General features: G+C 39.2%; 1 protein-coding gene and 1 non-coding gene across 2 annotated transcripts; one reads left to right on the plus strand and one right to left on the minus strand.

Moving 5' to 3' along the window:
- Positions 1-12,477: 12,477 nt before the first annotated feature.
- On the minus strand, positions 12,478-12,549 carry TRNAQ-CUG (transfer RNA glutamine (anticodon CUG)). The gene has a single exon. It is a non-coding gene; the product is annotated as a tRNA-Gln (tRNA).
- Positions 12,550-13,018: 469 nt separating this feature from the next.
- Positions 13,019-20,584, plus strand: LOC149300071 (ras-related protein Rab-11A). The gene is made up of 5 exons (XM_089485791.1): positions 13,019-13,058; positions 18,196-18,391; positions 18,716-18,909; positions 19,286-19,366; positions 20,445-20,584. Exons 1-5 carry the CDS (start codon positions 13,019-13,021, stop codon positions 20,582-20,584), a joined length of 651 nt encoding a protein of 216 aa, XP_089341917.1.
- The last annotated feature ends 4,729 nt before the right edge of the window (positions 20,585-25,313 follow it).

Genomic DNA, 25,313 nt, shown 5'->3' on the forward strand with positions numbered 1-25,313 from the left:
GACTTGCACATAGCAACCTGGCCATGTTGTGATGAGGAGGATTTTTTTACGCGTTAGCCCTTAATAATACACAGCTATGTGACTGGATTTTGAGTATCCAGCTACCAGTAGAGATATCCTTGGCAACCATAAGAAAATAAATTCAACCGTATGACAAGAGACAGAAGGATTCCTTTTTTAGGATGAGTGAGGCTTAAGCAGCCCCATTGTCTGTGGCATGAAGTACATTCTAAAGGAGGGATGCTGTCTCCCAGTAAACCGACCGTCCCATGCATGAAATACATTCGGAGTAATCTTGTCCTCCCGTAAACTCACCAGCAGTTGCTTGAAATGAATTCTAATGAGTAATCTTTCAGTAAACGTACTTCAATTGCACTAATGCTGCCTTTTCTGTGAACTTACATTATGTTTGACTGTAAATCTATTCCAATAACGGGAATGGTTTGGTAAAGTAGTAGTCGATGTTTGCGCGATAAACAGAATGAGAAGCTATGATATTAGTGTCACAATATACTAATACATGTGAATTTATCATTGAAATAGTACTACTAAAAATGAGTCATATTGTGGTGTGATAAGTGTATACAAATTGGTTTATTTCAAATAAATGAAACTGTTACAAAGAAGGCCAGGAGGTAGAGCTCTTGGTTGGTGTGGGGTGGTGGGATTACAGTCTCTTCTCCACAATCAATGTTCCTACAGCTGTTCACTGATTACCCGGCACAGAGGCCATGTAATATCTTGGAAGTTTCCACATTTCACCCGGAGTCTGTGGATGAAGCCCTGCTTCCTCGGGTCTCTCTAAAAAAAGGAGAGCTCCATGTGGCCTATCCTGGGATGTGCCGAGGGAATGCTAATCAAAATGCATTTTAGAAAGCTTGTGCACATTGGAAAAGGAGGACAGCATTCCCTTGTAATTTAGCTACAGTATATAGACAGCTGAACATTAATACAGGTCCTATGTGCATGTGTATGCTCAGCTATACATATCTAAATGTAAATTCTTATCTTTCATATGCAGATGTCAGAAGGCCAGGAGGTAGAGCTCTTGGTTGGTGTGGGGTGGTGGGATTACAGTCTCTTCTCCACAATCAATGTTCCTACAGCTGTTCACTGATTACCCGGCACAGAGGCCATGTAGTATTTGTGCATATGACTTTTTCACATGGAAATACAGGCCTAGACGTATCTCTTTAACTTCATCTCCAACTGAAAAATCAACAGACTTCCACACTATGATTCTGAGCATAATTTACATCCTTCCACCAATCAATTCTTTGTCTTTGCATAATAACTTGCAACCTTGGTACACAATTATAGGAAAGGGATATATCAAGATTGAAGTAAACTCTCCCAAAGTGTATCTAACGGATTTGCTCATTAATTAAGAACATTACATTGCCAAGGGAACACAATGCTTGTGAAAGTACAAATTACACAATGCAGGGAGATCATCCAACTTTTTGGGGATCCAGAGGAACATAGTGTACATATCACGTGATAAAAAAAACAGTTTATGAAAATTAGTTGTAGTTGTCGACCGGAATTCCCATTTAACCATATAAGGTATTGAAAAATGTGTTGCATTTTTAAGTGCATATGGATAAAAGAGGCCCATTGGTCTATATATATATATAGTGAGAGAGAGAGAGAGAGAGAGAGAGAGAAGAACAATCTGTTCAAGAAAAGAATTCCATTAGAAGACAGACAGAGATATAGCAGCAGTATAATGACATATCCAGGCCTGGTTGAAATGCTGTCTTCTGCACACAGATGTTTATTATATTTTGCACTGAAAATAAAAAATTCATGTCTGTGACTGTAACTGTAAAATACATGTCAGAAATGAATATTTATGTACCAAGTCTCTGTTTGATGTTTCATTTTATGTTTGTGGGTTATCTTTGGTGGATCAACATGAATTTTCATCAATCACTGTATATTATTCCCCACAAAGGAGTGTATTGTTTTAACTAAAAACATTTTTACATTTTTTTAATATCGTTAGTAAGGCATTTAAAAGTAATTTATTTACACAGTATAATTTAGAAGCACACATTTTCCCACTAAAATAAATATGATGATGGTAACAGAGATGTATTTACCTTTGACACTGACCTAGGCCTGACCCAAGACAGCGACCCAAGCCACTCACTCCACAGCCGCCATCTTCACTACAAGCCACCGGGATATGATGGCGCTCGTGTCTAAAACTGCTGTTCCAGCCTAGGCCCAGGTACATCACTGGATGTTTAGTGGTAGAAGGCTGTAGAAGAAGATTCACTATGAACCCTCTGAGAAAAGACAGGCATAAGAGGTAGTCCTAAACATGGACTTTTAGAGGAATGTGTATAGGCTCTGTCATGCTTCAGTAATATAGATCATATATAGAAACACATAATTAAAGGACAGGTAAAAGAGTTCAGCCCATCTAGTCTGCTCATTTTTATCTGCCAAAAGATACCTCAAACCTTATTTGGTCCTTAAGCTTATTTTATGTCCAGGATATTCTTATGCAGGTTTAAATTCCCCCACTGAATTAGCCTCTATTACTCTTACAGAAAATCTGTCCCATGTCAAACATCCTTACATTTATCATATATCCACTATGGCTGCATTGCAATCCTTCATACCAAAGATATATAACGTAATGCAATCCAATACTGCCAGGTCTCTTCTAATATTATGAGTGGTTGACTCAGGACACAAAAGACTGCTTCCCCCACTCTGTGTCATTTACACCCATTCAATAAAATACGGTATATAAAAAAAAAAAAAAAAATCAAATTACATGCTTCGCATTCTCACTTTTTTATCGTATGCCTACATACACATTTTCATAATCTTGGTCAGGATGGTCCTGTCCACAAGGGAGACAATTGTCGTCACTCTTGGTCTCATGGCTAGGTGGACCCTTGAGTGCTGATATGCAAGTTTTAGTAAGCTGATCTATAATGACCATCAGAGAGCCCATTCCATGCAACTTAAGCATTTCAATACTTTTCTCATGGCAGTAGTGGGTCCTTTTGCATATAGGATGCCAATGTTGGTGTGGAAAACAGTTTAAATGTTACTTTCGTACAGGTTTCTAAGAAAAAAATACACAGATTATTACAACAAAGTGAGCTGGTAGCAGAAATTAAAGTCTTGGATCAGATCAAGAGCTCCACATGCATCTGCTGTCATGGTGAAAAGGACTCACAAAGCCACAAACACACAGTAACACATAGCGGAAAAAAGTCACTTCCTGTTTAGTTTCCTACGTGTCACAATCTATCTCTGTCAGTGTTCAGCTCACTATTTATGGAAACTTACAAATAAACACAACATAATATAGTGCTTTTTCAGACAGAGGCTGTTGCTTAGCAACAAATACTCGTGTGTGTCAAACTAGTAACCAGGTAATGCCGTGTGTTTTCCAATGTTTTTAGTTTAAGTGAATGCATACATTTAAAAAGTGTCCTGCTATCTCTTTGTAATCTACATGTTGTAGTCTGATCATGTGCAAGGCGTCATGTGCAAGGCGTCCCTACTATATTTTCCGTACACAATTCTATAGGTCGAGGCTGCCTCTTTTTCTGCGGTTGGTTAAATGATTGAAAAGGCTGTGATGTTGCCATAGCAAGTGTTTTGTAAAGAGACCTATGGAACCTTGGCAGAAGTTTTAAGCATGGAGCTGTAGTCTTCTACTCATACCAATGTTTGCATAAAATTAGCTATTAACATAAAACATTAAGATGCCCTGATCTGGCCAATATTCCAGGAACTTGTCTACTAGAAAGATCTGTTTCAAGGATACTACATGTGTGCACCAAGAACTATTAATGTGCACATGTCATTCATAGTGCGTTCTGCTTGCTGTGACCTTACTTACGCGTAAGTATTTTCAATCTGGTCTTGCATAGCTTGTGCTCCATACTTATTGCCCCTATCACCCCGCAGGTAGCTGTGATTGTGCGTAATATATTATTTTGGTCCTGTAGGCCACAGTAAAATATTTAGAATTATATCTAGTCCTTTGTTCACTTGACATGTATTACTTTGATATTGTTTTGCTTCTATAGGTATGTAGTATATTAGAATGTAAACAACAATTCAAGAATTAAAACAGAATTGAAATTATGTTTAAGTTATATAACCTATTAACATTAACCGTACATTAAAAATCCAAAGCAATGGGTATTTTTTTAGGTAATTTTGAAGCACTTATGGTAAACAAAGACTACATTTTGTAGACAAAGTTGCAAAGTTACTCCTTGCTGTGCATCCTTGTAAAGATAGTTTGAGAGATACCAATGAATGGCCATTAGTTTTCAGTTGGCTACATAAATACACTAATTATGTCAGCCCACATCCCCATCAATCAGCTGGAACTGGGCATCAATAAAGCACTGTTTTCTCTTTGCTCCTGCATTGAGGAATAAGGGTCACCACTGCCCATGTAAGTGTCAGAGTGGAAATTGTCCTGTGGAAAGTGGAACGCTTGAGAAGGTATGCCACATAAAATTAAAGCAAACGATTTTTGCTACTTTTATTACAGCATACAGATCATATATGGGGGGAAATGTTCTCTTTTGGATTCATAAAATTGTCACTTAAACAATAACAACAGCAGAACTACAAAAGTCCACCAAAGCTAAAATTAGCCTGGTATAGTGCCATTATAATTAACAAACTCCTTGTTGTACGGTGTTGTTTCTTTATTTATCACAAAAAATAAGTCATTTAGTGTAGCCGACCACAATTTTTTTTTGGTACAATGAGGTTTTTCTCTGATAACTAAAAAATGTTAATACGGTATATGCTCAGTAAAAACATAGTCAAAACCGTCATCTGTTCTAAATTTAAACACTAGAACAAAACATAATAATTCACTGTCTAGACCAGGGCCGGTGCAAGGATTTTTGCCAGGGCTGAAACAACTAATTGACTAAATCGGTAATAATCGATATTGAAAATAGTTGTCAACAATTTTCATTATTGATAACCCCCTCCCACCCTCCGGTCTGCAAACAAAATAAACTCCCTCCTTTTGGTCTGATCCCGTCCCCAGTTCCCATCATTAATTCCCCGCTCCCCTCATTAAGCACCTTCCACCCTCCGGTCTGCAAATCAATTAACACAAACAACATAAATTGAAAAGTTCCTAGTGTCAGTTCATGCTCGGCCCACAAAACCCACTAAATTAATTTCTTCTTCCAGAATATGGTTGGACCAAGCAGTCTTTCTGTCTGTCGATGTTTGAGATGTAAATCAAGCACTTATGCAGAGTGTTGCCTCTCCACTGTGAAAAATGAAGGCTTGGGCAACACCTCATCCTCATTGAGTTATAATACACACCGGTCAGGAAGGAAATGAAATAACAGACAACTCTTGCAATCATTGTCCACCTGGGTGCTATGAGCACTGCCAGTATGATGTGACATCACACTCACACAAAAATACAACTGAAATTAATACATTTCAACCGCTGACTGTAAGCGCGATTTTCAGTGCAGTAACACTTGGTGAGCCAAAGATAACCCAACCATACTCTAAGCCCGCCGCTAATATATTCATTTTCATAGTAACTTGATTAAATGTATAAAATTTGACTAACGGCAATATCTTGGAAGTTTCCACATTTCACCCGGAGTCTGTGGATGAAGCCCTGCTTCCTCGGGTCTCTCTAAAAAAAGGAGAGCTCCATGTGGCCTATCCTGGGATGTGCCGAGGGAATGCTAATCAAAATGCATTTTAGAAAGCTTGTGCACATTGGAAAAGGAGGACAGCATTCCCTTGTAATTTAGCTACAGTATATAGACAGCTGAACATTAATACAGGTCCTATGTGCATGTGTATGCTCAGCTATACATATCTAAATGTAAATTCTTATCTTTCATATGCAGATGTAATACCGTATGTAGCAATGCTTGCCCCGCTACGGATGGTACAGTGCCCAGATAAATTACTTGGCTCCAGCTTGTGGTTGTTATAATTTATCCTTTAATTTAACACTAACTGCATAACTGTCTGAAATCAACTATGTATGACTTGTGAACCTATACAACTCTTCCAAATGGGGCGCACATCCACATAGGGGAAAAAGACATTTTTGACAAAAAATAGTGTAACTCCATATGCAAATATCTTAGCAGTATTGCAAGATCCTGTATGCACTCTCCATTTAAGCTGACCAGATTCTTAAAATAAAGTCTAGTTTTAATTTTAATGTTTTACTTGTATGCATACCTGAGAACTTCCAATGGTCTCCAGGTCATTTACTTTTTGCAGCACAAACCTCTATTGCAGTTCCCGTATGGCCACCTTGCAACAAGCTGTAGCGGAGCTCTGCGAGGTGACTTTTTGAGTAAAGTGGGTGGGTGGTCATGCCACTCCTCCCCCCAGTGCCACCTATTCCTGCCTCTAGCAATACCCCCATACCCCTAATTTGAACACCTGGGGTATGTAACTTAATACAATCATTATTTTCATATTCAATATGACTGTTTTACTTTTAAAGGTGGATTTTAGGCCAGGAGCAGAATGTCCAAGAGGTGGCAGTCCTTCTGTTGCATAAAACTCAACCAATCAACACCCAAAGGGGCAGTTAACATCTTCAGGACAGGACTTTTTTTCAAATATGGTACCCTTTATGACAATGGATGTTTTAACGTCAGATTCTAGTATTTGTCCTGAGTTTAGAAATACCCAATGTTTTTATGTTTTTTGCAAAAATTCTTTTTCTCAGATCTGGTCATCCTGAGCCCATGTCATATTTGGGACATCTTTGAAGCCAGCCAATTCAAACCATATATTCTGAAAAATAGACACCCCAGGTTATTTCAAACGGTGGTATTTTAACACGTTCCATGCACTAATTCTACCACCAGCCTTTGTCAAACATTGTGGTAGTATTTTTTTGTTTCCACACACATTGTACTTCAGGTATGAATTTACAGCTCCTGGTATATGTCACTTCCAAACAACACCCCAATATGTGGTCAGTGATACTACCCATGCATAGGTTTGTTGGGTTGTTTGGGGGCTAAAAGGCCACATTTGGGAGGTGCCTATTTTTCAATTTGGAATTTTAACATCTTCATACAAGTAGTACCCTTTGTACCTAAGGGAGAACATTAGGTCCCAAACAATCTTGCCATTGGTTCCCAGGACTGCAGGGGGTAGAGGTTAGATTGAGAGACAGTGTCCCCCCAGACATCATCTCCCACATAAAGCTGCACAAACTAAAAGGGAGTAAATCCCGTAACATGGATATTGATGACAGGAATTGCAGTAAAGCAAGCCTACTTTTGGCAGGACCAGAGGTATCTGTGAACTGACCAATGTCAGAATCTGACACTAAGTCGCTGGTGTCAAAATGTAACCACATCTTATGTGTTCCTACCCTGCATTATGGTGTGTACTGTGACCTACATAGGCCATGTGTGCAGTCTACATGTATGGGGAACTATTTGGGGAGAAAGTGTAAGTTATTTATTCCCACCTTACTACAAATATAGCAAAACTACAAAAATTGTCCTGGCTTCCCACAGGGAAAAATGTGTCCTAGCACTAGGGCAGGTGGGAATTGGCAAACATTTACCTGCAAGACACTAAACTTTATTGTAAACGTAGAGTGACATCTAGTGGATACATTTAAAATTACACTCATTTCCTCCCACTCCAGGAGCTGCTGGCCTTGTTCCCAAAACATAAGCTACATCTCATTAATTTAAATTTTTGAGGTATAATGTATTAAAAAGGTGGCATCATAGGGGATAGGGATTTATAGTTTCGATTGGTTGTTTTCTGTGGTCAACGTATTTCACCTTATTTTCTTATTTTGTCTCCTTTCTACTGTGTTTCCACCGTGGATTACATTGCAAATAATTATTTCAACTATTCAATTCAATTATTCTTTCTGTATTTAATTTAATATGTTAAGCCTTGTCATAAGCCCATATGTATATATTCATTTTTGCTGTTATTTTGTGTCCATACTTTTATACTTTTAACCAGTTTCATTCTTGTGTATCAGGTTCTCCATTATTTTTAGATTATAATGTCTAATGACCAAGGCCCTGTCTCTGTTTGCTAATATTTTCTACTGTCTGTTTGTCTCAGCAAAATATGTGTGTGCTATATAAATAAAACATGATAATAGGTAAGAATTGGAACTTTGTTCTTTTGCTGTTTTTTCAGTTGGGCCCTAATTTATGGTAGCTATAAAAAAAAACAGAAAATGAATATTTCACAGATAGTATTAGCTCCCATAAAGGTGCTTTCACTTATGACATACCCGATGTATCTATTTATTCTTCCCACTTAAGGGCTTCAGTAATATAGGGGATTGCTTTAGGAAACTTTAAACTAGAATTTTGATATAAAAAGAATGGATCATGAAACCACTAATACCATAGACCAATATTATCATACCAATGCCCCATCACAAAGATCCACTTGGATCCTCTTGGATCCTTTATTACTTGGATTATTTTTAATTTATGACTCTCCTTCCATCCTTCTTATTTGGCTTGTATTATAAGAAATGTCTGCATACCTTTGCACCATCTTAAAGCATACCTTACCATTAAGACCTTTTGTATGGTGCCCCATACTAGTAACAAGACCTTTCTCTGAATGTACACCATTAACAGCCTTCTGTCTTCTGTCATTCAGCCATCCCCTTATCCATTTTACTCTTTTAGCATTCCAACCAAAACACAACAATTTATTGATCTACAAGAGACTTCGTCAAATGCCTTTTCTGAAATATAGCTATACCTACTGCTTCTCCCTGCTCTATTTTTTTAGTCCCCAGCCAAAGAAATAATTTACTTTGACAAGATCTCCCTGCAGTAAATTTGTGTTGTTTTTGATTTTACAAACAAATTACATCCAGATATTTAATAATTTTCTAGTTTTTCTATTCCCAACCTCCTGACAGACTTACTGGTCTGTAGTTGGCTGATTCGTCCTATCTAGCTCTTGTGAAGAAGTACTACAATTGCCAGCTTCCAATCTCCTGGAACTACTCCTGTCAATAATGACTGGCTAAATAATTATGTTAATGGGTGTGCCTGAAAACGCTGAAGCTCTTCTAATAACTTTGATTGTACAAAAATACGCTCCCACCCATTCGCTCGGGTACCCCCACCCTACACAGTAGAGACCGAAGCACAGAAGGTGAAGTCTGACACTCTTCGTACGTGGAAGACCTGAGCTCGCCCGCTGAATACATTTTGTGGGTGGTGAGGGCATTGCTGCGGTAACAGCAGCTGCCATTACACAGGTGTATCTGTGATCTTTCTAGTATAGTTAACATGTGTGACTGATGTTGGTAAAAATGGGTGAATTTACACTTCTCGTTTTTTAATTAAAGATTAAAATAATAGATAAAACATTTGCACAAAACAAAAAAGTAGGCTGTTGGTAGCCACGCTTAATATACAGAAAGAGGTGGAGCCATAACCAAATGGGTGGAACCAAAAGAGGAAGGGGTGGGGTTTACAGTGGAACAGGTATTTCCTGGGCAGGAAAAGGTGGGGCAAATTAAGATTAGGGGCGTGTGAGATTGGTCAGATTTAGGGCTTCTTCATTTGTTAACTTCCTATTTCACATCAACTGTACAGTTTGCACATCACATCGCTACTGATGACAGATCAAAAGCCTCGACTTCACTGCCTATGGATGAATTTGTGCAAATGTATTTGAGACACTTCAGCTTTAACTTTGTAACATGCCTGAATGAGGCAAAATTTGCTATAATGATAGAATACTTCCTAGGAAAGAATTGGGCATTCAGCTATACTAGCACTTATGTTTTAAACCCCTTCATGACAAAGCCTGTACATGTACGGGCTCACAATGGATTGTTGTTAATGGGTTTAAGGACAACCCATTGTCCTTAAGGGGTTAACGTTGCCTTCAGTTGCAAAACAGTTGAATTTAGTTTTGCATTCATTCCCTTGTAGTGTCTGTGAAATAGGTTATATCATGTTAAAAAATATCTGCCTGAAAGGAAAATGCTTTCAGTGTTCGTAAAAGCTTACATTCCTGGTATGCATCATTTATGACCGCTCCCTTTTGCTCATGTAATTGCTCAGGTAAAGAGAAGGGGGCATTGATGTCATCTGACCTTTAGGAAAATTAAAAATAATTAAGTGGAAAGCCTATTTTCTTTTTCTTACCTTTTGGAGGACATGTTATTTTTATGTTGCGTGACAATAATTCTTGCTTTGCCTAGAGATACGGTATTTCGACTTCAGGTGTGGAAAGAAAGTATATATATATTTTTTTTTTGTATGTCGAATGTATTTTGGGCCTGAGTAAATGGAAAATTCTACCTTTAATGTCTGTCCCAAGAACAGGGCCCTCTTAAACATCACCTATATGATATCATATCTGCAAACCTCTGTTGTTAGGCTTCACATATATATTGTATGCATTAGGGCAAATAATGCTATAATAGATTAGTGTGGCATTGCACGGGCAAATGCTAGCAAGTCACAATTATGAAGACTGCAGCAGAGGATAATGCATTTGGGCGCAATGAAAAAAAAGGGCTACTGCGTCTAACTCACACAGTGTTGAGGTAGAAGTTTCCTATGGAGGACTGTGCCAGCTTAATGTCATTAATGAGTGACTGACTCCCTGATATGCAACACAAAAACCCTCAATATATGCAACAATATCTATCTATCTATCTATCAATCTTGGTCAATGAACCTGAGGTTGTAGTAGTAGACAAGGACCAGAACACTGCAGTGACAGCAACATCAGGAAAAAGGAGTATGAGAAGTTGGGGAATTGCCAGGGCCTGAAAGACGAACTAGAGAGGATGTGGAAAGTGAAAACCAAAGTAGTACCAAAAGACAGTTGTTGTGATAGATGTAGCAGTGCCAAGTGACAGCAACATCAGGAAGAAGGGGTATGACAAGTTGGGGAATAACCAGGGCCTGAAAGAAGAACTAGAGGGGATGTGAAGAGTGAAGGCTGAAGTGGTCCCAGTGGTCATTGAAGCACTCGGGGCTGTGACTCATAAACTGTGAGAGTGGCCTCAACAGATTCCAGGAAGACATCAGAACACGCTGCCCAGAACAGTCCAGTATATATATAATCTTGGGATAGGTGTGTTAATCCAGTAGTGTAAATTGGAATGCTGCAGTATAAATATACCTTTTTATTGAACTAACATTCTCTTTTATCAACCAAGTATAAACCTCCCTCCAAGTCAAAAGCAATACTAACCACTAGGTTAATATTAGGTTGGGTGGACTTACAACCACTAATAACAGAAGATACAATGTTAAAATAAATATTCCCTACACCACCTATCCTGACAACCACCCAACCAAAAACAAAAAAAAATGTGGGGTATGTTGCAGAACATTAATTTGATCATTGTTAAACATGGGCGCCTAAATTGTAGAAGAAATTCCAAGAAATTTGCAAAATTGATTTTTTTACATAATATGATTCACAATTATTATTTTTCCATGTTTCTATGGTTTCAATATAAAAATAATAACTGCACCCCTTTACCCAGAGGGACATCTTTATTGAAGACCTCAATATAAAACTACTGAAGGGAAACTTCAAAAAACAAGCCAGAAAAACACTAAGCACACCGGATTAAATATGGACATAGGATTCCTGTCACCCCCAAACTTCATGACATTTCAATGATTGTATTATACTTATTTTATATATTTTTTACTTTTTATTATTATATTTATGCGTTCTCTTCATTTAACAACCCTCACTTTGTTTATCTAAAGATGTATGTGTGGGTTTCTTAACAATGCCATTATTACCCTCACTCCCTCTACCCCTCCAAATTCTTCTCACACTGGCTAAACTAATTCATGACCACCTTAAACTGCTATGACCTATACCCATACCTGGGAGCTCTCAGGGTTTGGCCTGGAGACTCCTGGTGAAGCGCTGCTTCTCCAGGTCACTGTAGGGAAACTCCAGGTTGCGGCAAGCCACACTCACCGCCTACTTCCCCTTCCAATTCCTCTTATTGTTATCATCTTTTTATATATTAAGCATCAATTAGTAAACACATATATAACAAATATACATTAATACATTGAGCCTCATCAGCCCATGAACTTGCCATCTAATCATATGGTACTTTTATTCAACGTTCCAGTTAGGAATGGTCTGCTTTTGAGGGCCATGCTCGAGAACGTACAATGTAAAGGATAGGGTATTAGTCTATATTATTGTTTTAATTTAATTTTATATATATATATATATATATTCTGCACTTTATAAACGTTGTGATAGTATTAGTTATTATTAGACAGTTGCTTTGGTAACTGATAATGTACAGAATATTGTATATTGAACATGTTTAAATGTATAATATAATTTGTAAACAATTAAGGACAGTTAAGCATTCCTCATGTGACAATATTAAAAATAGAAATGCTGAACGATATTTACAAATTAGTAAAGCGATTTTCAGTAAATATAAAAATCCATAGGTTCCACCGAGATTTGAACTCGGATCGCTGGATTCAGAGTCCAGAGTGCTAACCATTACACCATGGAACCTCATACATGCAGATTCTCCCCACACCGATGTACCTCCACACATCTTGTATTCCTTATTTAGATTCCTATGTATAGATTAAGAAATTCCCTTAAATCATAGAACACCAACCACGTACGAAACAAACCGCCATTTTGCTACTCAACTTTATAAAAAAAATTATATTGTGCAACTGACATGTGTATATTGACAAATATCTATGTACCGTTCCGTACATGTACAAAACTAAACAGCAAGTATTTTCCCTGTCGTCTCGCTTTTATACTTTATTTTCGAGTACTATTATGTGCACATACATGTCTCCCCGTTGTCAAGGATACCAGGAAGTGACGTGTATGACATTTCCGGGTCGGGTTGGGCGGAAGAGCTGTTCATGTTCCAGGGAGGGGTTCTGGCAGAGCCGGGCTTCCTAGAGATTTGACGGTTGCCGCCGATACCTGGAGATCTTTAACACTCACAGAAGCTGCCAACATGGGCACCAGGGACGACGAGTATGACTATTTGTTCAAAGGTAACAGCGAATGGCGCGTGTAGGTCGGCGCCATAAAGCGGGGACGGCGAATGAGGTTTACGTTTGAGGGCCGTACATCTTGTAGGGCAGTTTTTCCGCTTCTGCGACGCCTGGGCACTTATATACTCCTATAGGACGCGATTTTATATGCCGGAGCGAGGATTTTTAGAGAAGGAGAAAGCGGGTGCTCCCTGGGGCTTTATATTCTGTGTGAAGAGTCTTTGTGTATTTATAATATAAGGGGCAAATGTTCCAAAATGGAGGAATTTGTGTGTTATAGAATCCCCACTAGATGGTCGCCACTCTCGCCCAAGAAGGGGAGCACAGACTTCCATTAGCGAGGAGTAGAGAGGGGTGTTGGATGATGGGGTAACCGGTTAGTTGGGAGGATCAAAGGGGTTATTGGTTTGGGGTAACCTGCCAGTTGGGGGGATCAAAGAGGTTATTGGTTTGAGGTAACCCGCTAGTTGGGAGGATCAAAGGGGTTATTGGTTGGGGTCGTTTAGGAAGAGTAAGGGCAGCTCTTGGGGGGGGGGGGATTATCTGATGAGCTGGAAAAAGGGGGAGTTGGTGTTAGGGGTAACTTTTGGCATAATAGATGGGTCACAGCTGGGGAGCTTCTATTGATAAGATGTTAGAGACCGACATAGATGTTAAAGCTTGCACCCACTTAAGTTCAGTTAAAAAATGTATGATCTTTACTCAATTCCCCATGGCTACCAAATGTTTCTGTATAAATATGATTTATTTCAGACGCTTGCCGGTGTTGTCTACCCCCTTTCAGAGTACTTTTGTTCACATGCGTGGCTTTACAGGTCTTGTTTCTGAGTCACCTGATTACACAGGTTTCTTTTTGCAACTTAATGGTAACGCGTCGGTGATTGCGATATCCAGTATCTATGTGGCAACTCCGCATGAGGACGACGTGTTCATTTTGTTGGAGGCCTTAGGGGAAACAGTAACTCTTCCTGTGCTGGTATGACCAGGAAGAGTTAAACATTGTTCATAGCATGCGGAATAGGAGTGAGACTTTCACCCTGCAAGCTGTGCTTTGTTCAGGTTCAGTGGCTGGATCGCTGCTTGACCTCTCTGGAGTTAGGAATGCGGAATGGGGTGTGTTTAGGAAAACTTCAGCCTCCCACTCCAGCTTTTGTGTTTATCTTCAGGAAAAGCCTCCAGTCTTTCCAGATGCCCACCAATCTCTCAGAGATAACTTTGGGGGCTGGTTGAAATATCTCCATTATCCTCATCTTTGTACAGCTCATCTGGGTGGGATTTCGACAGCAGTTGTACCTTTTGATCTATTATCAGCACATTAGAGTTCCAAGTGATTAACGTGTCTGTGTTCCAGAGTTAATGCTGTTGTGTTAACGATGGCACACACAAACACATTTTTCCCTACATCTAAAGATTTTTGTTTATCCTTCAACAAATGATAATCTTTTGTGTGACAGCGGTGAGACTGTTAACAATAGTAGATATGGTCATAACCCTGCCTTCCCAACTACCTTAAAAGCAATTACCTGACACTCCAAAAAACAATGTGTTTCGGGCACCTGAAGCGCTCTGCTTGAAGGTGCCATGTGGCAAACCGAGGAGGTGGCAGATTTAGCTGCCTATGCTAAAGTTATTGGTTTTTTAATAAAGCTGATTACGTGCTTCTGGAAGTGGCTTTATGTGGCACTGTAGACCCTCTCAGCGAATCTTGGTCAGGAAGCTCTGCAATTTTGTGCCATGTGCACCATGAAGTCTTGTGTTTCTTAAAGCATGGCATGGACTGGGAGAAAGGGCAGAGCCTCCAGACGGAGGTTTGTTGAGAGGCCTGGAGCTCCATGTGGTGCCACCGCCAAGGCTTCCATCTGGTAAAATATTCCTTGTCCATTCATAAGACAGGCATAATAAACCATGAGGTTTGCTCTGCATTGTTAGTTTTTTTTGTGCTTATATTAAACAGTCACAGATCTGGTTTAAGGAGCCGGCTATATTGTTTTCTTTTAAACAAAGTGCTTTGCAGCCATGACTGCTTGCTCCTTGGTTTTGTCAAAACCTGCATAACTTTACATGTATTCTTCTCTCGTGTTTTTTTTATTTTAATGCCGGCACTGCTGCAGGATGCTCCTGCAAGTATTTACTTATATCCCTTGGTAGAGGTGATCAATACGATGTCTGGTTTAGTAAATTGTTTAGATGATGTAGTGCATACAGGCCATTTGTGACCCCTTGTAGCTACTGGTTATGTCGCTTTTACCGTAACTGGCCAAGCATACTGAAGTTAGTGTGGTTTTCTTGGGATGGTCTGGCGTGTTTTTCCTTTTGTAAAGAGTGCATAATTGTATTTGTCCTTAGTCAGCTGTGACCCTCCCGTACATTGAAAAGGTCTGAGTCGCCACCCTACGCCTTTGTGTGTGGGTGTCATTGTATTATGACTTTGGTGATTCATATAACACACCCTCTGAAATCAGTAAGGCTGCGTCCCGAGAGGATAGTGCATTGCATCACAGTCACTGGCACTCATCTGGGGCAATAGGAAAGCTAAACGTTAGGTTTGGAGATGGGGGGTACCTTCATTATCTCCCTTAGGCCTTGGAGGTGGCCAGATAACTATCTAAGTGATGATGGATTCTTCCTACTTGTCCATTTCCTCTTGCTGCTTCCTGCTTACCTTTTGTCCATAAAATGGCTGCTTAAAACATATCTATTTTATATAGTACCTATGGCATCCTTCATTTTTAAAATGAAGGCTGACATGTTAAAGAATTTGAAATAGATATTTTAAAGGGGTTCCTGACCAATGCGAAGTATGCAGAAGCCCTCTCTTTTTAGATCATGTTGCCACGGCAGTTGTGTTGCACTATGGATTTCCATTAAATCCATATAAATCATGTGATCATCTGTGTATATGTGCCAGATCTTGTGTGTAACTCTGTGGGCGCAGCCCTTCCTGCTCTGAATAAATTGTGATTTATTTTTTTTTAAATTTAGGTGACAGTAGTGGTTGTGTTGGCAGCGGTAATGGGATGTATGTAAATGTTTGGAAACATGACAGAACGGCTTTAAACAGCCCACCTTTTTTGCCATGCAAGCTAATTATTTCCAACTCTGGAATTTTGCATAATGGGCACCAAGCATTGTAAGCCTCCCTTGTGTATTCATGCGTGTCGAGCTTTCCACACGTCACATACACTGATCATTGACTGGATCTTGGTAATGTAACCCAGAACAGTGGGCTATACTAGACGAGCCCCGGGGTCTAACGGCTCGTCTCAGATAACACGGCTCTAGGGTTTCTTCACCTGCTTGTTCCAGCCTGTCTGAGTTTCTGGTGCCTACCTTCAACATTGTCGTCTTGTGTTTTCTCTTTTCTTTGTTTCTGTCCTACAGAGCTCGCCTTAAAGCTTTGTATACAGTCTGATCCCACGGCTTTGGTCTATGACCTTTTAATCATTTTGGTGGGGAAGCCTGCTGTAGGCCAAATTGTAGTCCCCGCTATCTTGGTTGTGTGCGGCTTGTGAAGTGATTTCCCCCCCATTTACATTCTGGGATGTAACTTACATGTTCTAAGATATGGAATGTGGCAGAGCTTCTAGAATTAACTTTTCCGCGCGCTTATGGCTTTGCTAGCAATTGTCTTGATAAATGTGGAGTATAATTTCTGTTGTGAAAGAAGCCTTGCAGGATACAAATCATCTCCTGAGCAATGAAGTAATGAAACGTGAGGCTGGTTACTTGGTTATGTTGCATAGTTTAATAGGTGATTTGAGATCTTTAGTACTTCTGCTGTCACCATGGTACTCTTGTGGCCGGCTGAACAAAGGGTTAAATAGCTATGTTATGGGGATTGTATGCAATTAATCTGGTGCTAGGCCTCTCCTTCAACAAAAAAGCACTGAATCGGGACGCTGTTCTTAATGTTTAGGAATTGTCCCAAGTCAAGGAGACCAGTATAACAGGTGCACCCAGATGTACGCACGGCTACTCAACCTCGTTCTTCCTCAGATAGGATGATCAAACAAGCCAGGGGACCCGGGAAAGGGTTTGTTTTATTGTATTTGATGCCTTGTTTGGCTAAAATAATCTGTCACATGATTACTTCCTTAATGTACTTTTTAATGCAAAGTAACTGTTACTCTTGGTTGTATGGCTGTAGGATACCTATACTTACTCAGGTCTGGGTAGTTTTTGAAATTCTTTTGAGCGTTTTATGCTTATTTTGCTACAATTGATGTGCATGTAAAAAAACAAAACAAACCTATAGATATTTTGTTTCAAGCTTTAACAATATTTCCCCCCTTCCCCCACCTCAATTGAAGTATGCTTGACTTGTCTCCTATTGCCTTGTAAATGGAAGCTTGCTTTGTAGGAAGTGTTTAAAAAGTACACCTGTCATTACAGAAATGTCTTTCAAAGATACATCCCCGCTATACTGTCGCCTGCACGGTGAAATCCAAAGTACCTACTCTGGAATGCCGTGTTTAACCTGAATCTAGAATCCTGATACGGGAAACGCATGTGGCCATATATTGGCCCAAAAGAACATGGAGTTTTCAGTCAAACGATGATACCTTCTGTTGGGCCACCACAGAAAAATAAGCTTTCTTTACCTCAGATGTCTCTGCTTCAGGTGGAAAATCTACCTTTGAGGTCTTTATGGAGTCCCAAAGATATCCTCTTTGACTGAAGGCTGTCTAATCCTTGGAATCTCGGTTTTCCTTCCAACTTCTGGTCTTTCATCTATTATAGTGTCCTCCATGCTCCAGGAATATCCGGTGCCACACAACATGCTTGCATGCCTATAACTTTTCATTCCATAGGGCACTGCACATATTGCACAGAGCCATATAGGACCCTTATCATACATGCATTGGCATTGTGGCTGTACCTATTATTGATTAATAGTTGGGATTTCATTGCATTTACCTCTCAAGTCACTTCTGTGCAATGAATTTTCCAAAAAAACTGTGTTTACAAAAATTTATGAAAGCTGACAAGTTCTAAATTCTAACATTGATTAAACAAAGCAAGCAGATTCCAGTGATTTGGGGTTGTAGGCACATACTACAATATTTCTGGCAAGCTCTCATTCTGATGCACACACCTATTGTTATTTCCTGGCTTATGTTATGTTTGCTCCCTGCAGTGGTGCTGATCGGAGACTCTGGGGTGGGGAAAAGTAACCTCCTGTCTCGATTCACTCGCAATGAGTTCAACTTGGAAAGCAAAAGCACAATTGGTGTGGAATTTGCCACAAGGAGCATCCAGGTGGATGGGAAAACCATCAAAGCTCAGATCTGGGACACTGCAGGACAGGAGCGATACCGGGCTATTACCTCTGCGTAAGTAATCCAAGGCACCACATTGTGCGCTCGTGACCAGGTCATCTGTTATGCATCGTTAAGAGTCCCTTGATTTTATTTTCAGCTGAAATTTTGGCTTTAGGATAATCTTTTAAGACATTATGGCATGTAACGTTTGACACTTTTTTTACATTATTCAAGGATCTGTGTTATTTGAATTGTCTAGAGAAAAGAAAACCTATGCAAATAGGTGATATGCCGAGTCACTTTCCAGGGGGCGCCTTGTGCTTCCATCAGTTTCTCACTCCACCACCATCATACCGTTGCGTTCCTATCATCATGTCTACTTGTTTGCCTCTCCAGGTATTACAGAGGAGCTGTGGGTGCGCTGCTAGTTTATGACATTGCCAAGCATCTAACCTACGAGAATGTCGAAAGATGGTTGAAGGAGCTGAGGGACCATGCAGACAATAACATTGTCATCATGTTGGTTGGAAACAAGAGTGACTTGCGCCATCTGAGAGCCGTGCCTACCGACGAAGCCCGGGCGTTTGCAGGTTATTATTGCACTCACATTCTGCAATGGCTGCCAATTTTTATTTAATTAAAAATAATAAATTGCGGATTATACAAATAGCGATGAGAGCTGTAGTAGCATTTTTTCCAAATAGATGTCCTTTTTTGCTCCCAGTGATATTTTTTTTAAATCTATTTATTATATAAATATTATGTAAAAATGGCACTTCAATGTGCAAAGTATTTGGTCTTGGGACTGTGACAAATGTACAAATGAAATAGAAATTTGCTAAATGTGTGGTAGAAAAATTGTGTATAGCGTGGGGACAAATTTTTAGTAATTAATGTTGTGTTCAGTTGCTCTACTTTGTGTTGATGCATTGATCTTGCTCACTTGTTTCCCACTTTTGCACACAGAAAAGAATGGTTTATCCTTCATTGAGACATCAGCTTTGGACTCCACCAACGTGGAAGCAGCTTTCCAGACCATCCTAACAGGTGAGATCCGTAGCAAATACCTGTTCTTCCTCATTCATCAATTAAAAGGAAGCTGAGTAATTAACCTTTTAAATTGTGCATTCAAAATAAATGTGGTATGAAATGGCACATGTATTACACAATTACATGCTAATACCGTAGCTTTTATAAGTTTGTAGCTCCCATTTCAGAATACTTCCCTATAATGTTTTCAAATGTACAGTAAAAGTGAAGTGTGCATTTACATACTTTTTATTTGAAAATCCCTGCAAAGTGCAAATGAAATGAGTAACCTTGATTTATTTTACGTTTTTTCATGCTTTGTAGAAGCAAGAGCTGATTGATATAAAGGTGTTCAATCATAAGTTTCATTGTGCAAATAAATATCCCAGCACATTCTGTTTCGGTCTACTTAATGAGCAGCCAGGGGTGATTCAGTGGGTCTTTGAGCTTGTAAACTTTTGGCTTCTGAAGCAAAATTTTGCTGCCTCGGACTTCATTTTATCGGTCCTTTTGAGAGCTGGGCCTTTTGTAGCTGTGCGCTGTGGTGCAGGAAGGGTTACATATGAAAACCCATCAAGGTCACGAGATACGAGCAGAGGAATGTATTCAGTGAGGTGATACGATTACTTAGTGCTTGCCATGGGTGAAAGCTTGATATCGGCATTGTGTCGACCTTCAGGATTCCCAAACAAAGCGTGTTTTTAAGATCTCCTATGAGCACAGGTGGATCTGTCATAACCTTTGTTCCAGGTTAAGTGAGGTACTGTAATCCGATCAGCCAAGAAAGACCTGTCCTTCTATTATCATGTGTACTCGGCAGTCTAAATGATGGTGCAGCCTCTTTTACCAATCATTTGAGTCAGATTTGAATACTGAAATTAAGTCAGTTAGGAGCCAACCTTGTTCCCTGGAGTTTTTCTAGCCTTGGCTAGTACACTGAAGGTTCTTCAGTTTGTGGCTGTGTGATCGCTGGTGATTTTCAGACTTTGGTGCTATGATTTATGTAGTATTTTGCTGTGTCCAGGGTCCTGCAAGTGGTTCTTTGCTATGTTTTCACATGTTTTTCTTTTTTTTAACTGTTTGTTCTCCTTTTCAGAGATTTATCGCATTGTGTCTCAGAAGCAGATGTCTGACAGACGTGAGAATGACATGTCTCCCAGTAACAATGTTGTCCCGATCCATGTTCCACCCACCACTGAAAATAAACCAAAGATGCAATGCTGTCAGAACATATAATGGCTGCTACCTGCCCTGTGCCAGGCTTTGTATACCTGTGACCAGCTCTAGAGGTTATAGGCGTCATACCTAGATCCAACTCTAGAACTGCCAGGCTCTGTATATTCCCCATGTCCTGCACTGGACTCTTTGGATTTTTGTTTTGTTAATATATATATTTTTTTTTTTTTTTGAGTGTATGTGTGTAAGAACTTTAATTTTACTATTCCATCTGGATTTTTATGTCTTAAATTCCTATGATTTGCAAGTTTCTGTATTAAGGAAATGATCTAATTCTTTTTTCCTTAACCCCGAACCTCCGCAGGTTAGAGCCCCCTTTCTCCTTTCCTCCTCTCTATGGCAGAATGTTTCCAGATCTCTCTCCCCTCTGTTTAGAAACGTCTGTATAATATATGAAATAAAAGCATGTTGCCTGCTGCAGGCATCTTCTCCTGACACCTTTTGTGTCTTGTTGTTGGGAAATTAGTCAATTAAATGTAGCATATACTGAAATCACAGAAAAGCTCCACTGTTACATGTAAACGAACGCATAGCAGAACGAGCATGTGATGTCACTTGTGTACGTAGATTGTCAACAGATTTGCATTACAACATTTGTCAATTCTTGGGCGCCTTGAACTGTCTCTGCTTGCAGCGATGTCGCACAAAGCAAGAAGTTGTTAAGGAGGACAAATTAAAAACTTGTTGTGAGAGGCAAAACCATTTTATGTGTTGCTTGCTTCATTTTGTCTTTGCAAAGACAGCAAACAGTATTTGGGAGAACCGTTCATTAATGATTGAAACTATCGTGTTCTATATCCTCATCGTACCAGCCTGGGCTTTTTACCATTTGAGCTGCAAATGTAGGACGTTCCATGTCAGCCTGTGGTGGCCCAGCTGCCTATGTTGGTGATCTTTGGGTTTCTAAGATAATGTAATCTTTGCTATGTTGAGACTTGAAAATGATAGGAAATTAAGGAACACTTGAAAGCCATTTAAATGCAGTTTCCAGCATCCTGGAAGTATATTGTTGATCAGTGTTTTCCTCAATTTTATAACCAAAAACAAACTAGCCAAAGCCCTAGCAGATGTATAGCCTAAGATAAACTGTGTTTTTATTTAGTTCTAGATTGTGTATGCATGTACTTATACCCACAATTTGTCACTAGGCAAGCGTAGCATTTTCACATAAATCTTACCAAGATGAAGTTGCTGTTTAATGGACATCTAAATCATTTTGTATAATGTTTCCTAATATATGACTAAATAACAGACCAAAGTATTTTCACCCTTTGTTGCTTATGCAAGCTCTTGAGTGCATTTCATTTGTAGCTGGCTTTATGTTCAGTAGAGTGGACTTTTGAAAGCCTTAAATGTTGCTGATCCATATGGATTTTAAACAGCATGGAATATTACGATATACCATATAAGACACGTTTAGTGCTGGAATGAGCTAGGTATTTTGTCTTATGGAAGCAAATGTGTGGGAATGAATGTTCTACTGGGGGGGGGGTATTCTACATCAATATTTGTAAAAGCATTTTTTTCAGGGATTTTCTTTTGAAATTTTTGCAATAGTTTAAAAACCAACTGCACTGAAATAAATTTACAGCAGCGAGTAAAATGTTAATACCAAACTCCTCTTTAGCAGGGCTAGATTTATTTAGGGACTTAAACACAAATGCATCAACTCAAAAAGTTAGTCTAATACACTAGGAATGGCACGTGTGTTCGTGAAACGGGTTAGGCGGAACTTGGCTGATGTATAGCTTTTACAGCTTTGGTCTTTAGGTCGGTCTAAGCAACTTTGTATTGTCCAATTAGAGCTATACCTGTAGCCCGTCTTTACAGGTTAGGTGTAACTGCCACACATTCCCAGGCTAAGGTAGCGTTCAGCTTTCTGTTCATTCTTCCGGAATCATGAATGGTTTGTATATAGAGTCGCTCTCCTGGTTTATTTGCATTCAGACCTCAAAAGCAGCCAGAAGAGACAAGTTGGTGATGAAAAAGTATATGAAAAGCAATCTAGATATCCTGAGATGGATCGGTCAGCCTAGGCCCTAGGCTATGAGGAGCGTACATGACAGATATGCCATAGTCTGCCTACGGTAAACAGAACAGGTGCATATTTTATTATATGAGGGAGGTGATGTTGCAGCATATAAAGCGCAAATGGTATTTAGGACAAATTGTCATAAGTGAGCACTTGGTATTCTAAAATAAGTCCACAGCCTGTAGAGTTGGGATAATAAAGACGTCTATGAAGTGATGTTAGCTGGCAGAAGGGATTTATGAACCATTGATTTCAATTTTACCTGTCATCTAACAAACGTTACAATAATCAATATATGCGCAGCGTAAAGAAGTTTAGTGACCCATAAAGTACTTCTTGATTTGTGTATATAATACTCATTTTCGTGTTAATCATGTTACCTTGGTGTCCTTCATATGTACGAAAGACTACAGCTCAATCTCATGCCATGGCTGCTACTATTTATACAGAACGTGGGAAGGCGTATAGGAAGTGTTGCAACTTTCACATTATTATTTAGTACATTTATACACTGGGAAATATACCAATGAACAATATTTTTATGAAATATAAAAGTTGTTTATTAGAATTTAAACTGTGACCTCAGAGTCGTAATATATTCATGACTTGGGGACATCTATGGCACACCTCACCGCTAGTTTGGAAACATAACGTGTTCAAAGCACCCAAGAAAGGAAAGGTAGATGGAAATGTATTCCACTGGATTTATAAGTATCTTAAGTGCTGAATGAAATGTACTATGAAATGTACACAATGTACTATAAATACATCCAATACTGATTACTTTATCATAGTTTTCCTCTAAGCCATAGAGGAGTGGATGTTTAAGGGATCTATTTGCATTTATTACCATTGTCACTTAAAGTAGTTTGAAAACATTATGCTACAGAGCCGTATTTTTTTTTTAAACAGCAACATTTTAATGCATAGACAACTGCATAGTTAATATATGTACAAGTTTTAGCGGCTATGTTAGTCCAGTCAAGTAGACAAACACAGTGAGTGCTTATCATACTACCTCGCCATAAAAATAGCCTCGGTCATGTTAAAGGGGAACTCCAACCGAAAGCTTTTTACTTTACTAGTATTAGAAAAAAAAATTACCGAGGATATTGTTTGGTTTCCTTAAAAAAAAATAAAAAAAAAGTATATATATATATATATATATATATATATATATATAAAAAAAAAATACCCTTAGTTATTTACTAGACAAACACCCTGACTCCTTATCATGCTGCCTGGTGGTAAACAATAGAATGGCTTGGTCCTAATCACTAAGGCTATGGAGGAAAAGATCTTGTAGAAGCAGGACTTCATTAGCATTGCCATAAACAGTGAACTCAGTGAGTAAAAATCATCTAAAATATAACATGACAGACAACAATGGCTGCCTCTTGGTCTGCAGATAAAGGACATTTATTGGAGCAAATTGAAATATGTTTTTTGTCAGTGGTAACACATTATTGCATACACCACTGTGTTTTATGTTCAAGGAGAATTTTTTCCTTTATAAGTCATCCCTTTTTCATCAAGGACATCTAACCAAAGCCTACTTTTTGTCAACGCTACACTCCTTACTGAAAGAACATCATTTATCTATGGGGGATCCCACTTTGAAACCATCCTGCTCAAGGCCTGGTCCAGAAGTTTGCTCTGTGGGATGTTCCTGTCCAGTTCCCAGCTACAGATTCACATCGAAAGATTATCCCATTCATGTATTTCTAGACAAAGCTGAGACATTAAAAAAAAAAATTACTACATTCACAGAAGAAAAGGAAAAGCAGGTTGAGTGAAAGTCAATTTATTTTGTACATGGTAGCAATCTTTCGTACAATCAACAGACATTTCAACTCCCTGTGAGAAAGGAAAAAAAACGTATTGCTGTGCCGGGGTGAGAAATCCTTCACTGAGATTGCACTGTTAGATGTTTTAACTCCTGCGAGAGATAAAAGTTGTAGGTAGCTTTATTATGACCCTTTTCTATATAAAGGCTGGGGCTAATGATTAGGACTGGTGTGGATTCTTCCTCCTCCCCACGATGGTCAGCGCCGCAGACTCACTTAGAAGCTGATGCCAAGTTGTCTTTAGCCGACACACATCCGATTAAACGCTGCCAATTATACATGGAGCCAAAAGGTTTAAAATGCTTTGTTTACATCCATTTACTGACAACCTGTATAAAATGTAAGATTTTTTTCATGACGGGCCTTTGGCCTGGATTCCCTGTCAGGTAAAACTAGCCACCCAGTCTATCTGTGTTAGATAGAGCTTTTGTGTCTGGGATGGAAATACAACTGTGGCTTTTCCCATAATTGAGCATAAAATGCGAGACATTTGTAAAGAATCCTGTATCCGGCCTCCCTGTTGGGTGCTTCGTGCATCAGATCTCAGCGGTGATTTTCCAGCTGGCTCCCAGAAAGCAATAAAACAACGTCTGCGAGAGTGGCCATCATACTTTTTTCCAAGAAGCCACCGCTTAGAAGTTTATTTTGTGGTGATGCTTTATACAGAGCTATGTAATCATAGAAACATTCTTAGATTACACCCCATTTTCTTTTGGCCCAATACGGCATATTCAATATTGTAGAACCCAATGGGCTCAAGACTCCAAATCAACACCGCTCTCTATGTCCCCCGTGCCTATTTATCCCTCTATTCAATTTGCAGCATCTACCCTACTTCTGCCTCCTCTAG

Source organism: Sceloporus occidentalis, unplaced genomic scaffold, assembly GCF_023333645.1.
Source record: "Sceloporus occidentalis isolate IW3139 unplaced genomic scaffold, rSceOcc1.0.p SCAF_26, whole genome shotgun sequence".
In the NCBI taxonomy this organism is placed as follows: domain Eukaryota; kingdom Metazoa; phylum Chordata; class Lepidosauria; order Squamata; family Phrynosomatidae; genus Sceloporus; species Sceloporus occidentalis.